Source organism: Salmo salar, chromosome 20, assembly GCF_965601325.2.
Source record: "Salmo salar chromosome 20, fSalSal1, whole genome shotgun sequence".
Taxonomy (NCBI): Eukaryota; Metazoa; Chordata; class Actinopteri; order Salmoniformes; family Salmonidae; genus Salmo; species Salmo salar.
In genome coordinates this window covers 5,645,066-5,666,815 of record NC_138310.1, presented here as the reverse complement: position 1 = coordinate 5,666,815, position 21,750 = coordinate 5,645,066, and the positions used below count along the sequence as shown (strand labels likewise).

At 42.1% G+C, this 21,750-nt stretch overlaps 1 protein-coding gene across 1 annotated transcript in view; it reads right to left on the bottom strand.

The window, feature by feature from the left end:
• Positions 1-21,750, bottom strand: part of LOC106580197 (uncharacterized) — a 126,129-nt gene that overhangs the window by 5,399 nt on the left and 98,980 nt on the right. Inside the window, exon 5 of the mRNA XM_082966838.1 lies at positions 16,461-17,083. Coding sequence (XP_082822964.1) covers positions 16,461-17,083 — 623 coding nt within the window. The remainder of the gene's footprint in view (positions 1-16,460; positions 17,084-21,750) is intronic.

The following is a 21,750-nucleotide window of genomic DNA, read 5'->3' as shown; positions in this document are numbered from 1 at the left end:
GAGATACAGTGCGCATCACCGCATAACACGGTGCCCGACTGGTCACATGCTCCCCACGATAAGCACGGGGAGTTGGCTCAGGTCTCCACCCTGACTCTGCCAATCTACCCGTGTCCCCCCCCAAAAAAATGTTTTGGGGGCTGCCTCTCGTGCTTGCCTTGATGGTATAAGGCCTCGTAATATCGCCGTTCTGCTCTCACTGCCTCCAACTCCTCCTTTGGATGACGATACTCCCCGGGCCTTGTCCAGGGTCCTGCTCCATCCAGGATTTCCTCCAATGTCCAACTCATCTTCCCCGTAAACGCACGCTGCTTGGTCTTTTGGTGGTGGGAGATTCTGTCATGTTTGTCGTATGATGAAGACCAAGGCGCAGCGTGTGTATCGTTCCACATTTTATTATAACTGTGAAACTATGCAAGACATACAACTAAACTACTAAACAAAATAACAAACCGTGACGAAGAGGTGAAACATACACCACCTCAAAATAATCTCCCACAAAACCGAGTGGGAAAAACAACAACTTAACCTCTATGGGCTACTCAACAGCCAGTGTAATCCCGTGGCGCGTTATTCAAATTCCTCAAAAATTTCAATTTTACAAACATATGACAATTTTACACCATTTTAAAGACAAGACTCTCGTTAATCTAACCACACTGTCCGATTTCAAAAAGGCTTTACAACGAAAGCAAAACATTAGATTATGTCAGCAGAGTACCCAGCCAGAAATAATCAGACACCCATTTTTCAAGCTAGCATATAATGTCACATAAACCCAAACCACAGCTAAATGTAGCACTAACCTTTGATGATCTTCATCAGATGACAACCCTAGGACATTATGTTATACAATACATGCATGTTTTGTTCAATCAAGTTCATATTTATATCAAAAACCAGCTTTTTACATTAGCATGTGACTAGCATGTGACTAGCATTCCCACCGAACACTGCCGGTGAATTTACTAAATTACTCACGATAAACGTTCACAAAAAGCATAACAATTATTTTAAGAATTATAGATACAGAACTCCTCTATGCACTCGATATGTCCGATTTTAAAATAGCTTTTCGGTGAAAGCACATTTTGCAATATTCTAAGTAGATAGCCCGGCATCACAGGGCTAGCTATTTAGACACCCAGCAAGTTTAGCACTCACCAAAGTCAGATTTACTATAAGAAAAATGTTATTACCTTTGCTGTCTTCGTCAAAATGCACTCCCAGGACTTCTACTTCAATAACAAATGTTGGTTGGGTTCAAAATAATCTATTGTTATAAGCATGTCAACCGCTGTTTAAAATCAATTTTTATGCCATTTTTCTCATAAAAAAGCGATAATATTCCGACCGGGAATCTGCGTTTAGGTAAACAGACGAAAGAAAATAAAGCATGGGGTTGACTCGGGCACGCGCCTAAGCCCATAGTACTCTGATCGGCCACTTGCCAAACGCGATAAAGTGTTTAAGCCAGAGCCTGCCTCGATATCGTTCAGCTTTTTCCCGGGCTCTGAGAGCCTATGGGAGCCGTAGGAAGTGTCATGTTATAGCAAAGATCCTCAGTCTTCAATAAAAAGAGCCAAGACGAAACACAACTTGTCAGACAGGCCACTTCCTGCATGGAATCTTCTCAGGTTTTGGCCTGCCATATGAGTTCTGTTATACTCACAGACACCATTCAAACAGTTTTAGAAACTTTAGGGTGTTTTCTATCCAAAGCCAATAATTATATGCATATTCTAGTTACTGGGCAGGAGTAGTAACCAGATTAAATCGGGTACGTTTTTTATCCGGCCGTGTCAATACTGCCCCCTAGCCCTAACAGGTTAAGGCAGGGATAAATGGGGGCTGTATTGATAAAAAGTTAATACTGGTAATAAGTAGTACAAACTGTCTATATGATCCAGTTTATTAATTTACATTCTAACTATTGGTGTGTGCTAAGTTGAGGGTCTTGAATTTGAGTGATATACTGAACATGGAGCATTAAAAGACATGGCGTAAAAAGACAAATAAACTTTGATAGTAGGGTAACTTTACTATTGTATTGGAACATCTGAAAGTGCTCAGTGGTGATTCGAATCTTGTATCATATGACACTGTGTGTACTATAAAGCCAGGCTGAACGTCATTTAAAGGGGAATGAGATGTCTGAATCATATTTCACCCAAATGCAATAACATACAGTATCTAGGCTTTCATTAAAACAAATCCCAAATTTTGTCAAACACTGATCTGTTTCAACTGTCTTGTGATTGTCTCCAACCCCCACTAGATGTCTCCCATTACCTCATGTGTATTTATACCTTTGTTTTCAGTTTGTTGCCAGTTCGTCTTGCCCCGTCAAGTACTACCAGAGTGTTCCCGGGTTTCCTGTGCTCTAGTTTGAGCTTTTCCTAGTCTCCCCAGTTCTGACCTATCTGCCTGTCCTGACCCTGATCCTGCCTGCTGTCCTGTACCTGCCTGACTCTGATTTAGATTATGACTATTTTCCTGCCTTGACCTACCAATCGCCTGCCCCTTGTACTGTAACAAACTCAGAAACTATTACTATCCGCCTCCTGTGTCTGCATTTGGGTCTTAGCCTGAGCCATGATAATACGAACTGGCCATGACTGACCCAGCAGACTCGGACCAGCTCTGCAATGTTGTCTCCTCCCAAGGAGCCACCATTTGGACGACACGAGGAGTTACTGTTACACCCTGATCTGTTTCACCTGTCTTTGTGCTTGTCTCCACCCCCCTCCAAGTGTTGCCTGTTAGGCAGCCTACCACGACGGTAACCTCCCAGCCCCTCAGTAATCCGGCTGTTAGCAGCACCGCCTCCCCGGCCACCCCGGTTTCCCAGGAACCCCGCTTACCTCCCCCAGAACGCTTCGATGGAGAATTGGGCACCTGTCGGGTGTTTCTCGCTCAGTGTTCCCTCATCATTTAGCTGCAGCCCTCCTCCTTCCCCTCGGACTGCTCTAAGATAGCGTATTTCATCACGCTGGTGTCCGGGAGGGCTCTCGCCTGGGCTACGGCAGTATGGGAACAGCAGTCAGCCGTATGCCTCAGTCTGAAGGAGTTTGTGGCGGAGGTAAAGAAAGTTTTCAATGCTCCATTGTACGGGAGAGAGGCTGCCCAAAAGTTACTCCAGCTTCGACAAGACTCCCGCGGTGTGGCAGACTATGCGGTGGATTTCCACACGTTGGTGGCTGAGAGTGCCTGGAACCCGGAAGCGCTATTCGACATGTTCCTGGAGTGGGCCCACTCCTCCAGGCTTGCCTGTGCCACCTTGGCTCCCGTCGGACCCTGGCCTTTGTGCGACATCGTTTTTGGTGGCCCAACATGGTTCCTGATGTCTCCACGTTTGTTGCCGCCTGCACTGTGTGTGCGCAGAACAAGACACCGCGTCAAGCTCTGGCTGGCATCCATCAACCACTCACCGTTCCTCACCACCCCTGAGTGAAAAGACACTGAACATGTATGCAATAACTGTAAAGTGTAGAGTTGATCTCCTTTTGTGTCAGTATGTAGGCCTCACAAAAAAATGCAGGTAGTTGTTTTAAGTCACCGTTCATTTCTGAGAGGGTGAAAAGGCCACCGTGTTGTCATTGAGTCTATCACAACCCCAAAAATTATAATAATAAAAAAAAAAATCCAATGATGATGAATTTTTTCCTGTTGGTCAGTGACAGATCAACTGCCATATGAAGTGTGATGAGGGTGGCTATAACTCAGTGAGCAGATGTTGCCGTCTAGTGACTGTTTCAGTTTGGATCAGTGTGGCCTTTTAGGTGACAATTAATTAGATTGCATGGACAGAGGGAACCTGATCCTAGATTGTTAACAATTAATATTTAACTAATAGTAATACATTTCTTCCCTAATAGTGTCTGTGTTTTTAGTGTCTCTTTTAGTTCCCTGCAGCTAATCTGGGCGTATGGTCACCAGAGATGGCTTGAGCTGACAAATGAGTTAACCTGTTATGGCTAGGGGGCAGTATTTTCACGGCCGGATAAAAAACGTACCCGATTTAATCTGATTATTACTCCTGCCCAGAAACTAGAATATGCATATAATTATTAGCTTTGGATAGAAAACACTCCAAAGTTTCTAAAACTGTTTGAATGGTGTCTGTGAGTATAACAGAACTCATTTGGCAGGCCAAAACCTGAGAAGATTCCATGCAGGAAGTGCCCTGTCTGACAATTTCTTGCCCTTCTTGATTATCTCTGTCCATTACAGGGGATCTCTGCTGTTACGTGACACTTCCTACGGCTCCCATGGGCTCTCAGAAGGCGGCAAAAAGCTGAATCGTGGCTTTGCAGGCTCTGGCTGAAAAAAGTAGCGCGTTTGGATAGTGGCTGGTTACAGTACTGTGAGACTCAGGCTCGTGCCCGAGTCGACCCCATGCTTTATTTTCTTTTGTCTGTTTACCTAAACGCAGATTCCCGGTCGGAATATTATCGCTTTTTTACGAGAAAAATGGCATAAAAATTGATTTTAAACAGCGGTTGACATGCTTCGAAGTACGGTAATGGAATATTTAGAAATCTTTTGTCACGAAATGCGCCATGCTCGTGACCCTTATTTACACTTCGGATAGTGTCTTGAACACACGAACAAAACGCCGCTATTTGGATATAACAATGGATTATTTTGAACCAAACCAACATTTGTTATTTTAGTAGCAGTCCTGGGAGTGCATTCTGACGAAGAACACCAAAGGTAATCAAACTTTTCTAATAGTAAATCGGAGTTTGGTCAGGGCTAAACTTGGTGGGTGTCAAATTAGCTAGCCCGTGATGGCGAGCTATCTACTCAGAATATTGTAAAATGTGCTTTCACCGAAAAGCTATTTTAAAATCGGACACCTCGATTGCACAAAGGAGTTCTGTATCTATAATTCTTAAAATAATTATGTTTTTTGTGAACGTTTATCGTGAGTAATTTAGTAAATTCACCGGTTTGCGGGGGGTATGCTAGTTCTGAACGTCACATGCTAATGTAAAAAGCTGGTTTTGAACTTGATTGAACAAAACATGCATGTATTGTATAACATAATGTCCTAGGAGTGTCATCTGATGAAGATCATCAAAAGGTTAGTGCTGCATTTAGCTGTGGTTTTGTTTTTTGTGACATTATATGCTAGCTTGAAAAATGGGTGTCTGATTATTTCTGGCTGGGTACTCCTGACATAATCTAAATGTTTTGCTTTCGCTGTAAAGCCTTTTTGAAATCGGACAGTGTGGTTAGATAAAGGAGAGTCTTGTCTTTAAAATGGTGTAAAATAGTCATATGTTTGAAAAATGGAAGTTTTTGTATTTTTGAGGAATTTGTAATTCGCGCCACGCCTATCATTGGATATTGGAGCAAGTGTTCCGCTAGCGGAACGTCTAGATGTAAGAGGTTAAAGACTGCATTACATAGACAAGAATGTGTTTTTCTTGGGATAGCTTAAGAGTAGAACAATCCCTCATCGTCTCAAAATCATCCTTGCATCTGGGAAACTAAGCCAGGGTGGGGTTAAGACAACAACCCTGTGCAGATAACGACCGGATGAAGCCAGAGTGGCTTATGATGCCCCAATCTGCATGGCATGGGTGGAACCAACCATGACTAAGCATTTTTAGTGTCAGCTATATATAGTACTCTGCATTTGTGTAAAGGTTAAGTTACTTGGTCCAACACTCAAGGGTGTGGTGTCGACCAGCCTCATTATTGCAATAATTAATCTATATTGAATAAAGATGATTGTTTGAATAAATTACAAAGTCTCTCTCACTTGATTAGAATATTCCACGACAATCAGTATTCCTACTCTGAGACGCTTGATACATACAGACCCAGGTCTGGCCAGAAGGGAGCGGTGGTACGCCTTTATGTGAACACAGTCAATTAAAGTAGGGATTTTTTGTGATAGTCTGTCAATGTGCCCTTGAGCAAGGCACTTAACCCTAATTTGCTCCAGGGGCACCGTACTACTATGGCTGACCCTGTTAAACACATTTCACTGCACCTATCTGACAGTAAAACCTATTTTTATTCATTTTTTATTATTGGTTTTTAAAAGGAGAGTTTTTAATCTGTTTTTTAAAAGGAGAGTGTGATTAATTTTATTAATAATAAATCAAGATGAAAATAAGATATTTATGGGGTGGTACGTAGTCTAGCAGTTAAGTGTTGGGACAGTAACTGAAAGGTCGCTGGTTCGAATCCCAGAGCTGACTAGGTGAAACATCTGTCAATGTGCCCTTGAGCAAGGCACTTAACCCTAATTGCTCCTGTAAGTCGCTCTGGATAAGAGCGTCTGCTAAATGACAAATGTAAAATGTAACTTAGGAGTTATTTAGATCAAATGTCAAACAACAGCACTGTAGAAAACCGTGGTCAGGGTTCGTTTATTCTTTGAAGTGCAAGGCCTGCTGGTGGACGACCCTCTGCACTAATGACATGTTAGGGCATGTCCCCTAAAGTGACCTTTCATTGGACCTCTTGACCTGTCCGTCAACTCCTTTGACCCAGCCCACCTGGGCCCAGGCCAACGGGCCTGTGGGGCGGGACAACTATAAAAGCATAGCTCTACCCTTATCGGTCTTTAGTAGTTATGGGCCCTTTTCAGTGAGCCGGTTCGTTCGGCTCAGCTCACCAAAAAGACCGTCTCTTTAAAAAAAATATGTTTTGTATTTTTTTCAAGTCAAACAGTTTGCGATGGTTTGACTATGATTGGTGTTAAAACGATTCTAATTAAATTATTAAATGAAATCATACTCTAACTTGACCACAATGTATTTAAAAATGCATTGTTTTGTTATGAAAAAGAATGCTATTAAACATTTGCATTTAAAGTATAACTTTTTAATGTATGTAAACAAAGTGCATATAAACCATTCAAAACGAATACAATCTGAACAACATAATACTAGAATATTGCACCATATCAAAGAAAAATAGATAACAGTGTGAAAACTGCAGCATCCCACTTAAAACACTAAACTGGTCCCTCTTTTCTCTCACTTCTTTATTGCCATGTTATAACCAGCAGCACACAGCAATGCTGACCATATTTTTCGTTTATGAGAGATTTGCATTCAGAAACACAAGCTGCCTCACTTTTGAGGGGCTGATGTGGTTTCTTCTCTCAGTAATTATTTGTCCCGTTTTTGAGAAGACCCACTCAGAGGGGGCGGATGTGGCCGCTATGCAGAGTCCCCCTGTCATGACTTTAGTAAGCCGTGGGTAGAACGGGGCCTTGTTCTTCCACCAGCTCAGAGGATCTGCAGATCTTTGGAGGAGGGGATCCTTCAAATAGGATCAGACCTCCATTATGGCATCTGCTGAGGGATTCCTTCATGCTGCATCCCCAGTTGCGCTCTCGTCAAACTGCAGACGTTTGTGGCACTACTGCTGGTGCTTCTGTTCCATCTGATCCCTCTTCCTGTTGCCCTGGTGCCTGAGCCACCTGACTGCTGGGGCTGTCCCTCCCTGCTGCTGAGGTTATTCTTTGAAGAGCCTCATCAATCGCTCTGGCTTCACTGAGGGCTAACGTCTTAAACTTGGGGTCAAGTGCAGCGGTTTCTGATAGCACGTGATTATATTCCATTCTGTGGAACTTTCTGTCCATTGATGAACATAGGGTGTCCATAAACTCTGTCACATGTCCTGTGGTTACATTTGCTTCTCTCTGGTGGCTGGCTGTGATTCGCTGCAGACCCTTACACAGGAGTATCTTTTTTGAGGCTGTCACATAGCTGAAAAGAGAGAACAGTAACTTATTAGTTCATGTTTTGTCTACTGATACTACATTCTCATCTACTGCTCATATGCATTTATAATACTGGATTAAATAATGATGTAGTAATAACTACTTACTGTACCTCTCTCCACTGATCTCCACAGCGACCTGCTCAAAGGGTTCCAGGACTCTGCACAGCTCCACCACCACCTCCCATTCCTCTTGGGTCAGAGCATCAACAGGTGCATTGACAATGGCCAGGGAAGAGATGATGGCATCCTTTGACTCAAGAAACCGCTTCAACATATAAAATGTTGAATTGCACCTTGTAGTGCAGTCTTGTTTAGGCCTCAGCTCAGACTTTAGTTTTTCAGCACCTACTGTGCTCCTGTGGAAGTATTCCACAGCTACTTTCACTTTGTCCACAGTGGGCTTCATCACCTTCAGAGCATCTCCTACAATCAGGTTGATTGTGTGGGCAAGACATGGATGATGTGTCCATTAAAAAATGTTCATGGCTTTGGTTATGTTAGCTGCATTGTCGCTAACACAATAGACCATTTTTCCATCTACATGCCATTCTCTGGCCACTCTCAACAGTTCCTCTGCCAAGTTCTGAGGTGTGTTTGTTGCTGAACTCAAAGCAGTCCAGAAGACAGCTAGACATCGAAAAATCTTCAATGAAGTGACATGTAACCGACATGTAAGAAGTGGTTACCCTTGATGTCCAGCAGTCAGTGGTAAGGCAAACTGCAGTAACTTTTTGGGCTCTCTTTTTTCCTTTTTCCCGCACTGAAGCCTGTGTGCTCTCATACTGTTGTGGAATAAGTGATTTTGAAAGGGTTTTCCGGCTTGGAATTGCATACATTGGGTTTAGACTATTGCTATCATTTCTAAAACCTCTGTCCTCCACGATCGAAAATGACTGGAAATCGGTGGCAATCATTTTAGCCAATGCAATATCAATTTGGCCTTGTTTTGCTACAGGACATAGACTTTGATATAAACTGGTCCATAGAAGACTGCGTTGCTGTGGGTCGCGGAGTAGGCCTACCTGACTGAGTGGATACATCTCCACGTGTGGAGGTGCTGGCTCTACCACTATCACTAGCAGACCCGCTAGTTTCTCGAAGCTCCGCTACAGCTAGCTTCACAGTTGGGTGCACAGTTCGCATATGCCGGTGTAGGTTGTGCGTAGAACCAGCTTTATATGAGATTTTGTTTTGGCAAATTCTACACTTTGCTCTAAGATTGTCTACATTATTAAAATGCATCCAAATGCTACTGTGCTTCCGACTCATTTTCCAGCTGTTTTCACAAATGTCCTTCCTCTTTCTCCTCAGCTGCTAAGTGTGTGACTGAGTGAGTTGGCTCGGCCCTCCCTCACGCATCTGTGGCTCATTGGTTGACACTGCTTGTCTGATTGACAGGAACAACAGGTGAGGCTCTTAGTCTGAGCAGACAGTCAGAACAAATGTGTGCGCTTAAGCATTTAGGCCTATATTATATTTATTTTTTCGTTCTTTGAATTGGTAAATTCTATTCATTTAAATCTTTTGATTATTCATATCTAATTTTTAAAATATTTTTTATAAATACAGATGAAGTCGGAAGTTTACATACCCTTAGGTTGGAATCATTAAAACTCGCTTTTCAACCACTCCACAAATTTCTTTTTAACAAACTATAGTTTTGTCAAGTCGGTTAGGACATCTACTTCGTGCATGACACAAGTCATTTTTCAAACAATTGTTTACAGACAGATTATTTCACTTATAACTCACTATCTCAATTTCAGTGGGTCTAAAGTTTACATACACTAAGTTGACTGTGCCTTTAAACAGCTTGGAAAATTCCAGAAAATTATTTCATGGCTTTAGAAGCTTCTGATAGGCTAATTGACACCATTTGAGTCAATTGGAGGTGTACCTGTGGATGTATTATAACCTGTTGTGGACAGACGTTCCGCCAGCTGAACCCCTAGCCAACAGCCAATGGAACAGCAGGGCGCGATATTCAAAACATACAAAAACTAATAATTAAAATTTCTCAAACATACGACTCTTTTACACCATTTGAAAGATAAACCTCTTGAATCCAACCACGTTGTCCGATTTCAAAAAGGCTTTACAGCGAAAGCAAAACATTAGATTATGTTAGGATACCACCACAGCAAAAAATCAACACAGCCATTTTCTTAGCAAGGACAGCCATTTTCAAAGCAAGGGTAGCCGTCCAAAAAGCACAAAACCAGCTAAAATTATGCACTAACCTTTGACGATCTTCATCAGATGACAGTCCTAGGACATTATGTTAGACAATACATGCATTTTTTGTTCCATCAAGTTCATATTTATATTTAAAAAAAACATTGGCGCGTGACATTTACATTGGCGCGTGACGTTCAGAAAATGTATTCACCCCAAAATTTCCGGTGAATGGGCACCATAATTTACAGAAATACTCATCAACGTTGACAAAATATATAACAATTAATTAAAGAAGTATAGATTAACTATTCCTTTATGCAACCGCTTTGTCAGATTTCAAAATAACTTTACGGAGAAAGCACATCGTTCAATATTCTGAGTACTGTGCCCCAAGCTATTCAGTTAGCTGTCCAGCCACGGCATCCACAAAACGCTGAAATTTGTTAAAAATATTATCTTACCTTCGCTGATCTTCGGCTGAATGCACTCGGAAGGTCTCCCACTTCCACAAGAAATGTTCATTTGTTCGATAAAGTCGATAATTTATGTCGAAATAAATCCGTTTTGATGGGGTGTCCAGATCACCATTCCAAAATACATCTATCCACCGTCGACGAAAAGTTATAAAGTTCACTCAGCGTTTGTAGAAACATGTCAAACCATGTTCACAATCAATCTTTAGGGTGTTATTATAGTAGAATTTCGATAATATTCCAACCAGACAACAGCAGATTCATTACAAAAGAAAAAGAAAAATGGCTAATCCTTCGTGAGTGCGCACGAGGTAAGGCAACGACACCAGGTTGACCACATACTGTTCTGGGTGTTATTCAATCAAATTGTATTGTAGAAGCCTCAAACGAGGTTCTAATGACTGTTGACATCTAGTGGAAGCCTTAGGAAGTGCAATATGACATCACGGACACTGTAGTTTAGATAGAACATAATTTGAAATGACTACAGGTCAAACTTCCTGGTTGGATTTTTCTCAGGGTTTTGCCTGCCATATGAGTTCTGTTATACTCACAGACATTGTTCAAAAAGTTTTAGAAACTTCAGACTGTTTTCTATCCAAATCTACTAATAATATACATATCCTACCTTCTGAGTCTGAGTAGGAGGCAGTTTAATTTGGGTACTTTTTTCATCCGGCCGTGAAAATACTGCCCCGTATAATGAAGAGGTTTTAAGGCCTACCTTCAAACTCAGTGCCTCTTTGCGTGACATCATGGGGAAATCAAAAGAAATCAGCCAAGACCTCAGAAAAAAATTGTAGACCTCCACAAGTCTGGTTCCTCCTTGGGGGCAATTTCCAAACGCCTGAAGTTACCACATTCATCTGTACAATCAATAGTACGCAAGTATAAACACCATGGGACCATGCAGCCGTCATACCACTCAGGAAGGAGACGAGTTCTGTCTCCTAGAGATGAACGTACTTTGGAGCGAAAAGTGCAAATCAATCCCAGAACAGCAGCAAAGGACCTGTGAAGATGCTGGAGGCAACAGATACAAAAGTATTTATATCTGTCTCGGTTGTCATCTGGAATGGAGGACCAAAACGCAGCAGGAATGTGGATGCTCATCTTGATATTTATTTGAACCAAGAAAACACCAAAAATAACAAAAGAAGAACGAACGATCAACTAAACAGTCTTGTAAGGCTCACACACGCAAAATAAGAAACAATCTCCCACAAACACTAAACCAAACACATACCCATATATAGGACTCTCAATCAGAGGCAACGAGAAAGCACCTGCCTCCAATTGAGAGTCCAACCCCCCATTAACCTAAACATAGAAATACAACTAACTAGACTAAACATAGAAATACATAAACAAGGAACAGTGCCCAAAAACCCCAGAATACCTAAATCAAATACCCTTCTACAAAAAACACCACCCCGAACCACATAAAACAAATACCCTCTGCCACGTCCAGACCAAACTACAATAACAAATAACCCTTATACTGGTCAGGACGTGACAATATCCACAGTAAAACGAGTCCTATATCGACATAACATGAAAGGCCGCTCAGCAAGGAAGAAGCCACTGCTCCAAAACCGCCATAAAAAAAGCCAGACTACAGTTTGCAACTGCACATGGGGACAAAGAGCGTCCTTTTTGGAGAAATGTCCTCTGGTCTGATGAAACAAAAATATAACTGTTTGGCCATAATGACCATCGTTATGTTTGGATGAAAAAGGGGGAGGCTTGCAAGCCAAAGAACACCATCCCAACCGTGAAGCACGTGGGTGGCAGCATCATGTTGTGGGGTGGTTTGCTGCAGGAGGGACTGGTGCACTTCACAAAATAGATGGCATCATGAGGACGGAAAATTACGTGGATATTTTGAAGCAACATCTCAAGACATCAATCAGGAAGTTAAAGATTGGTCCCAAATGGACAATGACCCCAAGCATATTTCCAAAGTTGTGGAAAATGGCTTAAGGACAACAAAGTCAAGGTATTGGAGTGGCAATCACAACGCCCTGACCTCATCCTATAGGACATTTGTGGGCAGAACTGAAAAAGAGTGTGCGAGCAAGGAGGCCTGCAAACCTGACTCAGTTACACCAGCTCTGTCAGGAGGAATGGGCCAAAATTCACCCAACTTATTGTGGGATGCTTGTGGAAGGCTACTCGAAATGTTTGACCCAAGTTAAACAATTTAAAGTTAATGCTACCAAATACTATTGAGTGTATGTAAACTTCTGACCCACTGGGAATGTGATGAAAGAAATTAAAGCTGAAATAAATCCTTATCTTTACTATTATTCTGACATTTCACATTCTTAAAATAAAGTGGTGATCCTAACTGACCTAAGACAGGGAATTTTTGCTAGGATTAAATGTCAGGAATTGTGAAAAACTGAGTTTAAATGTATTTGGCTAAGGTGTATGTAAACTTCCGACTTCAACTGTAGATTCGGCTCTTCTGATATGTGAGCCGGCTCCCAACGTTCACCTACAAGAGCCGGCTCTTAGAGCTGATTTGTTCGCGAACAACCCATAAGTAGTCTTTTGTGCAGAGTTCTTCCAGGAGAGATGTGGATACCTTTAGTCAAGAAGAATACACTGTAGCTGAAGAGTGCATACTAGACTGCAAAATCTGGACACTTTTCCTAACATGGTGTGGTGCTAGTGCATCAATGCAAAGTAAGTGGCCTGTTCTAGCATACCATTGTCATGCTTGAAGTGTGTATATGTGTGTAATTAGCCAATATATTCTCTATTATACTGTCTTACAGTGTTGTAACAATGTTGTCATTGTGTTACAAATGCTTGCACTAAAAACGGAACCCGCTACCACAGGCCCTCTTGTGTGCTGTACATATTGTTAGTGTGGTTCTGTTAGTTTCCATTACTTTTCATGCTTTTAGAGTGTGAGTCATTCCATGTGGTATCCCCATAACATATCCCCTATGTGACCTAAAATGGCAGTTGTGTTTGTAGTCCCAAACTGCTAAAAGACAACAAATATTTGGCATGGTTTCCAGCATTACTTATGGTTTCTGGTCTATTTCCTTTTTAACATGCTAGTGTCGTTAGCATGCTAGAGTCGTTAGCATGGTTAGTATGCTAACTCCCCATGGTAAATAGAGTGTTTAGTTTGCCTAACTAAACTGTTAGCATTGCAGCGCCGTTAACATAATTACTCCACATTGTGTGTATTGGTTGTTTATTTACTGAAGCCTTTGTGTGCATCTTCTATTAGCCTAATGGTATGCTGTTTACAGTACGTTATGTGCTATTTACTGTTATTTATCTACTGGTTACTGCTAATATTGCACTGTTAATTCCAATGCTAATGTAGCCATCTGTATCCACTGATTATGCTATGCTAAGTAGCTTATTAGCCGTTTACCGTTGCTTCGATGTTCGATTGCACTGCTCCTGCTGGCACCTTATATACATATGTTAATACATTAGCATAGTAGCATACATTTCTATTGTATAGCAATAACTGTAATTACAGCCCGTGTTTCTTTCTGTTTCTTACCAATTTAAAACGACTTTCACTATCACTTGCACTTCCACCATTATCAACCCTACTACAATTCAATGCCGTGTGTGTATTTGTGGCAACCAATTAGTGACTTTAGTATGTCTTCTGCTGCATCATTGTCCCTCTGAAAGGGGACCCGGGGAGCATGTCTCTAGTTTACACCGCCACTTCTCAGAGTTCACCGACCATCAGATGGCGCTCCTTCAGTACCTAGTACAATGGCTGAAGATGGAAGCAGAGTCACCTGGGTGCAGCTAGGGCCCATACCCAACAGGAGAAGCCTGCAGCCTTTCAGCAAAAAGGCTCCAATGCCACCATGAACTATGTGGCAACAAAGCCTCCTCCACAGAAACTAACACCTGCACAACCCGCTGTTTACCATCAATGCAATATTCTATGCCCTGCTAGCAGCTTATGTACCTTTATTCAACTCTACTGATGGTCTTCTCACAAATAAAATTGCATTATATAGCAAGAGTGGCCACTCCAGTGTTGGCACATGCGTTCTAGCATGTTGGCTATAGCGCACGTATAGCCTACATGAGATTATTATGGACAAAAGAGCAAGATTATTTGGTCAAACGGCAGGCAAGCATCAATGATCATGTCATCAGATTAAGACCCTCAATATTTATTGGAAAGAAGGATCAAGCTCATCACCGTGCACTTTCACCAACCTGTGATGATCATCATAATTTATTTAATCTATAGTCTAATATCTACAACCCTACTCAAATACCTAGGTGTCTGGTTAGACTGTAAACTCTCCTTCCAGACTCACATTAAGCATCTCCAATCCAAAATGAAATCTAGAATCATCTTCCTATTTCACAACAAAGCCTCCTTCACTCATGCTGCCAAACATACCCTCGTAAATCTGACTATCCTTCCAATCCTTGACTTTGGCGATGTCATTTACAAAATAGCCTCCAACACTCTACTCAGCAAACTGGATGTAGTCTATCACAGTCCCATCCGTTTTGTCACCAAAGCCCCATATACTTGTCACGCTTGTCGTCGTAGAGAGAAAGGGACCAATGCGCAGCGGGTTTCGTGCTGAACATATTTATTTATAAAATAATGCGAACACCACGGAAGAAAACAATAAACAAACTAGCGACATGAAACAGTAAAAGCAGGCTCAACAAAAAGCAGTGCTCTCAAACAACTACCCACCAAAAACAAAGACAAACACACCCTACTATATAGGACTCCCAATCAAAGGCAACTCAACACACCTGCCTTCAATTGAGAGTCCAACCCCAATCAACTAGACATAGAAACACAGACATAGACCAGTGACAAACCCCATAATACATACATCAACTACCCTCTGCCACGTCCTGACCAAACTACAATAACCAAATATACTCTATACTGGTCAGGACGTGACAATACTACCCACCACTGCGACCTGTATGCTCTCGTTGGCTGGCCCTCGCTACATAGTCATCGCCTAAACCACTCGCTCCAGGTCATCTATAAGTCTCTGCTAGGTAACGCTCCGCCTTATCTCATGTCACTGGTCACCATAGCAACACCCACCCGTAGCACGCACTCCAGCAGGTGTATTTCACTGGTCATCCCCAAAGCCAACACCTCATTTGGCCGCCTTTCCTTCCAGTTCTCTGCTGCCAATGACTGGAATGAATTGCAAAAATCACTGAAGCTGGAGTCTTATATATCTCCCTCTAACTTTAAGCATCAGCTGTCAGAGCAGCTTACCGATCATTGTACCTGTACACAGCCAATCTGTAAATAGCACACCCAACTACCTCACCCCATATTGTTATTTATCTTTTTGCATCCCAGTATCTCTACTTGCACATCAATCACTCCAGTGTTAATGCTATTATTGTAATTATTTCACCTCTATGGCCTATTTATTGCCTTACCTCCCTAATCTTCTACATTTACACACACTGTACATTGATTTTTATATTGTATTATTGACTGTACGTTTGTTTATGTGTAACTCTGTGTTGTTGTTTTGTCGCACTGCTTTGCTTTATCTTGGCCAGGTCGTAGTTGTAAATGAGAACTTGTTCTCAACTGGCCGACCAGGTTAAATAAAGGTGGGAAAAAATAATAATAATAAACAGCATGCTTTCCCGACTAGTCATAGTGGAAGGACCACACAACATGTCATCGGATGACTCCAAGTTTACTTCGATATGATGCTTATTATATAAATATTTACACATGAAAGTGTTTCCACTGACAATCTCACCAAATTCTTTTTACAGACACAAAAAGATCCCACCTTTAGCGTATTTTGTTTAATCGACATTTTTAAAGTTTTCCTGAAAAATGTTATGTTCCCATCTGGCCTGTCGACATTTTTTATCTGACATGTACTTTGCTCGCATAAAAAAGGTTGGATGGAAATCGGATTTCTGGCAAGCCAAAAAATGTTGGCATGACAATTCCATAAGGAGTTCGCAGCAAAGCAGAAACAGAATGGCACCCAGACTAAGTATTCTTGCCTTGCATTAGTAAACTTGATTACTTACCTGGTTTCTCTGTGATGGGTGCTTTGGTGATCACTCTGGTTGCGGTTGTGGTTATATTGGTAATGGTCCATGGGGCTGTGGTTGTAGTTAGTTGGGCTGTGGGCAATTGTGGTGTGGTTGTAATAGCTTGGCCTGTGGCTGGTGGGTCTGTGGTCGGTTGTGCTGTGGTTGAGGTTATCGGGATTGTGGTTATGGTTGATGGGGCTGTGGTTATAGAAATTCGAACTGGGGTTGTCGTCATTCGGAATCTGATTGTGGGTGGCAAGGCTGTGGTTGGTTGGTCTGTGGTTGTGGTCAGTTGGGTTGTGGTTGTGGTTGTCGTCACTTGGACTGTGGTCAGTTGTGGTGTGGTTGTAGTCAGTTGAGCTGTTGTGGTCAGTTGGTCTGTGGTTGTGGATGATGGGACTTTGGTCGGTTGCACTGAGGTTGGAATTGGTTGAGCTGCAGTTGGCGTGGCTGTGGTCGTGATTGGTAGGGCTGTAGTTGTGGTTGGTTGGGCTGTGGTTGTAGGCAGTAGGGCTGGGATTGGTAAAGCTGTAGTTGGTTGGGCTGTGGTTGGTAGGGCTGTAGATGTGGTTGGTCGGGCTGTGGTTGATTGGGTTGTGGTTTGTAGGGCTGTAGATCTACTTTGTTGGGCTGTGGTTGTGGACGGTGGTGCTTTAGTTATGGTTGGTTGGGCTGTGATTGTGATCGGAAGGGCTGTAGTTGGGGTCGGTAGGACTGTAGTTCTGCTTGTAGTGGTATGAGGAACTGATATTGAGGTCGGTCGGCCTGTAGTACTGGTTCTAGTCTTTGTAGTCGGTGAGGGTGTGGTTGTGTTGGGTTGAGCTCTTGTTGAGGTCAAGAAGGATGTGTTTCTGGTTCTACTGGTTGTGGTCAGTGGAGCTGTAGAGGTAATTTCTGAGGCTGTGGAAGATACTAGTCAAACATGGACAGATGTAAGGTCATTCATTGCTGTACATAGCTTTTACAGAGCCTGTGAGAATGTGCAAGCACTAGCCTAACTGAAAATGTTACTCATCAGGAGGAGGCCAATAATACATACAGTTGAAGTCAGAAGTTTACAAACACTTAGGTTGGAGTCATTAAAACTCGTTTTCCAACCACTCCCCAAATTCTTGTAAACAAACTATAGTTTTGGCAAGTCGGTTAGGACATCTACTTTGTGCATGACACAAGTAATTGTTCCAACAATTGTTTATTGACAGATTATTTCACTTATAATTCACTGTATCACAATTCCAGTGGGTCAGAAGTTTGCATACATTAAGTTGATTGTGCCTTTAAACAGCTTGGAAAATTCCAGAAAATTATGTCATGGCTTTAGAAGCTTCTGATAGGCTAATTGACATGATTTGAGTCAATTGGAGGTGTACTGTGGATGTATTTTAAGGCCTACCTTCAAACTCACTGCCTCTTTGCTTGACATCATGGGAAAATCAAAAGAAATCAGCCAAGACCTCAGAAAAACCTTCACAAGACTTGTTCATCCTTGGGAGCAATTTCCAAATGCCTGAAGGTACCACGTTCATCTGCACAAACAATAGTATGCAAGTATAAACACCATGGGACCACGCTGCCGTCAAAACGTGTCTCCTTCCAAAGCGGTATGTCTCCTAGAGATGAACGTACTTTCGTGCGAAAAGTACAAATCAATCCCAGAACAACAGCAAAGGACCTTGTGAAGATGCTTGAGGAAACAAGACCAGAGAATTGTCCTCTGGTCTGATGAAACAAAAATAGAACTGTTTGGCCATAATGACCATCGTTATGTTTGGAGGAAAAAGGGGGAAGCTTGCAAGCTGAAGAACACCATCGCAACCGTGAAGAACGGGGGTGGCAGCATCATGTTGTGGGGTTGCTTTGCTGCAGGAGGGACTGGTGCACTTCACAAAATACATGGCATCATGAGGCAGGACAATTATGTGGATATATTGAAGCAATATCTCAAGACTTCAGTCAGGAAGTTAAAGCTTGGTCGCAAATGGGTCTTCCAAATGGACAATGACCCCAAGCATACTTTCAAAGTTGTGCAAAATGGCTTAAGGACAACAAAGTCAAGGTATTGGAGAGGCCATCACAAAGCCCTGACCTCAATCCCATAGAAAATTAGTGGGCAGAACTGAAAAAGCGTGTGCGAGTAAGGAGGCCAACAAACCTGACTCAGTTACACTAGCTCTGTCAGGAGGAATGTGCCAAAATTCACCTAATTTTTTGTGGGAAGCTTGTGGAAGGCTACCTGAAACGTTTGACCCAAGTTAAACCATTTAAAGGCAATGCTACCAAATAATAATTGAGTGTATGTAAACTTCTGACCCACTGGGAATGTGATGAAAGAAATAAAATCTGAAATAAATCATTATCTCTAATATTATTCTGATATTTCACATTCTTAAAATAAAAATAAAATAAACTGACCACATTCCCTTGGAATTTTTACTACGATTAAATGTCAGGAATTGTGAAAAACGGAGTTTAAATGTATTTGGCTAAGGTGTATGTAAACTTCCGACTTCCACTGTATGTTTTTATGTCAATAGCTGCAAGATCACGATAAAGTGCTGTTTACGATTGTCAGCAAGTTGCATGATTTACTATAATTGATTATAAAAAATGCATTCTGTTTAGCACTATTAGCACGAAGAGAATGTTGATTGTCAATGAACTGCATTCAAATGGAACAAACAGTGACCATTACCAGTACTATCATGATACAAGGCATTGGTAAATAAAAAGTTAATGGCATGTACAACTTACCAAGTTCAGTGGAGTGGACTCTACTGGTTAGGGACAGATGAAAATTGACAGAATGGTTACCTGGAGGAAAATGGGGACGGTCATGTTTTTTCAATTTCAGTCAAGGGGAGGGTTTAGTATTTTTTAAATCTAATACAGGGGAGGGTCATGCAATTTGTAATTGATGGAATGTCAATATTTCTCAGTGTTTTAGAATGAGTTGCTTATTAGGCTATACACCGAGCGTACAAAACATGCTTTTTCCATGATATTGTCACGTCCTGACCAGTTTAGGTATTATTTGTTTTGTAGTTTGGTCAGGACGTGGCAGAGGGTATTTGTTTTGGTTGGTTCGGGGTGGTTGGTTGGTTGTGTTTAGGGTGTGTGATTTGTTAGTTCTGAGTGTTGGGTATGTTCTAGGTTGTATTTTCTACGTTCTGTCTAGTTTAGTTTTTCTATGTTTAGGTTTGGGTGTGGACTCTCAATTGGAGGCAGGTGTTTCTATTTAGCTCTGATTGAAAGTCCTATATATAGGTATGTGTTTGGGGTTGTTAATTGTGGGTAGTTGTATTTTGCACTGCTGTTAGTATTGTAGCCTGTGAAACTGTCGGTCTGTCATTCTTTGTTTTCCGTGTTCACGTTTATTTAATAAATTATAATGATGAGCACGCAACCTGCTGCGCCTTGGTCCTCTCTCTCCTACGACAGCCGTTACAGATATAGACTGTTCAGGTGAATCAAGGTGAAAGGTATGATGCCTTTTTGATGTCACTTGTTACATCTAAAATCAGTGTAGATGAAGGGGAGGAAACAGGTTAAAGGATTTTTAAGCCTCGAGGCAATTGAGACATGGATTGTGTACTGTATGTGTGCCATTCAGAGGTTGAATGGGCAAGACAAAATATTTAAGTGCTTTTGAACGCGGTATGGTAGTAGGTGCCAGGTGCACCAGTTTGAGTGTGTCAAGAACTTCAACGCTGTTGGGTTTTTCATGCTCAACAGTTTCCAGTGTGTATCAAGAATGGTCCACCACCCAAAGGACATCCAGCCAACTTGACAACTGTAGGAAGTATTGGAGTCAACATGCATGGGCCAGCATCCCTTTGGAACGCTTTTGACACCTTGCAGTGTCCATGCCCTGACAAATTGAGGCTGTTCTGAGGACAAAAGTGGGTGCCATTTAATATTAGGAAAGTTCCTAATGTTTTGTAAACTCAGTGTATATCGATGTGTGCCCGATGCCTCTGACTCTTCACTGTACGCACAATATGAATTGTGGATGTAGGCTATTTAATGTGGTCTCAATCAAATAATCCATAGCCTATAGGCTACAAAGTGCATGCTCAGAGAAGCACAGATCAAAGTTATATTTCTAAGAGCTGCTGGGATGGTGAAAATAAAACTAGGCTGCATTACATACCGCAATGGATATTCCAAACCTGAGCCCCGGCTGTGCTGTGTAGGTCTAGGGTGGCCGTTCAGCAGGAGAGTCAAAGTATTCTTCTGAAAATTATTTTTGATTAGGCTTTCGAAAATGGACAGTTCATGGTGATTAAAGTAGGCAAATTCGCCTCGCGAGTGGTGCAGTGGTCTAAGGCACTGCATTATAGTTGCTAGCTGTGCCACTAGAGATCCTAGCACATGCATGCTGACACGGTCGCCAGGGGTACGGTGTTTCCTCCGACACATTGATGCGGCTGGCTTCCGGGTTAAGTGGGAATTGTGTAAAGAAGCAGTGCGGCATGGTTGGGTCGTGTTTCGGAGGACGCGTGGCTCTCGACCTTCACCTCTCCCAATTCCGTAAGGGAGTTGCAGCGATGAGACGAGACCGTAACTACCAATTGGATACCACTAAATTTGGGAGAAAAAGGGGTAAAAATAAAAAAAAGTAGGCATAATTCATTTAAGCCTAATTCTTCCTATTTAAGAAATAACAGGTAGGTGTCACACCCTGATTTGTTTCACCTGTCTTATGCTTGTCTCCACCCCTTTCCAGGTGTCGCACATTTTCCCCATTATCCTCTGTGCATTTATACCTGTGTTTTCTGGTTGCCCGTTGCCAGTTCATCCTGTCTCGTCAAGCCTACCAGCGTGATTTTCTGTACTCCTGTTCGTTTTCTGGTTCTTCTGGTTTTGACCATTCTGCCTGCCCTGAGCCTGCTTGCTGTTCAGTACCTTTTGACACTGCCCTGCACTGACCTCTTCCTGCCCTTGACCTGTCGGTTGCCTGACCCCTGTTTTGTTAATACACTTCTGTGATTCGAACTGTCTGCATCTGGGTCTTATCCTGAGGTCTGATAGTAGGCCTACCTGTTTGACAGATGAAATTAAGCTATAGGCTGCAATATCCATAGATTTTTCAGTCAATTCCTCCACCCACTATGCATTCATTAAATAGCCAACCTCCATGTCAGTGAAGGGCTGTTAAGTTAAAACCAAGACTCAAGTTGAGGGGATTTCAGAGGGTATGCCTTAGGTCTACCTTTTCAATTTTTGGGCGACCTGACCAAATTCACATAGAAATGTGAGTTACAGATATGTTATTCTTATTGAA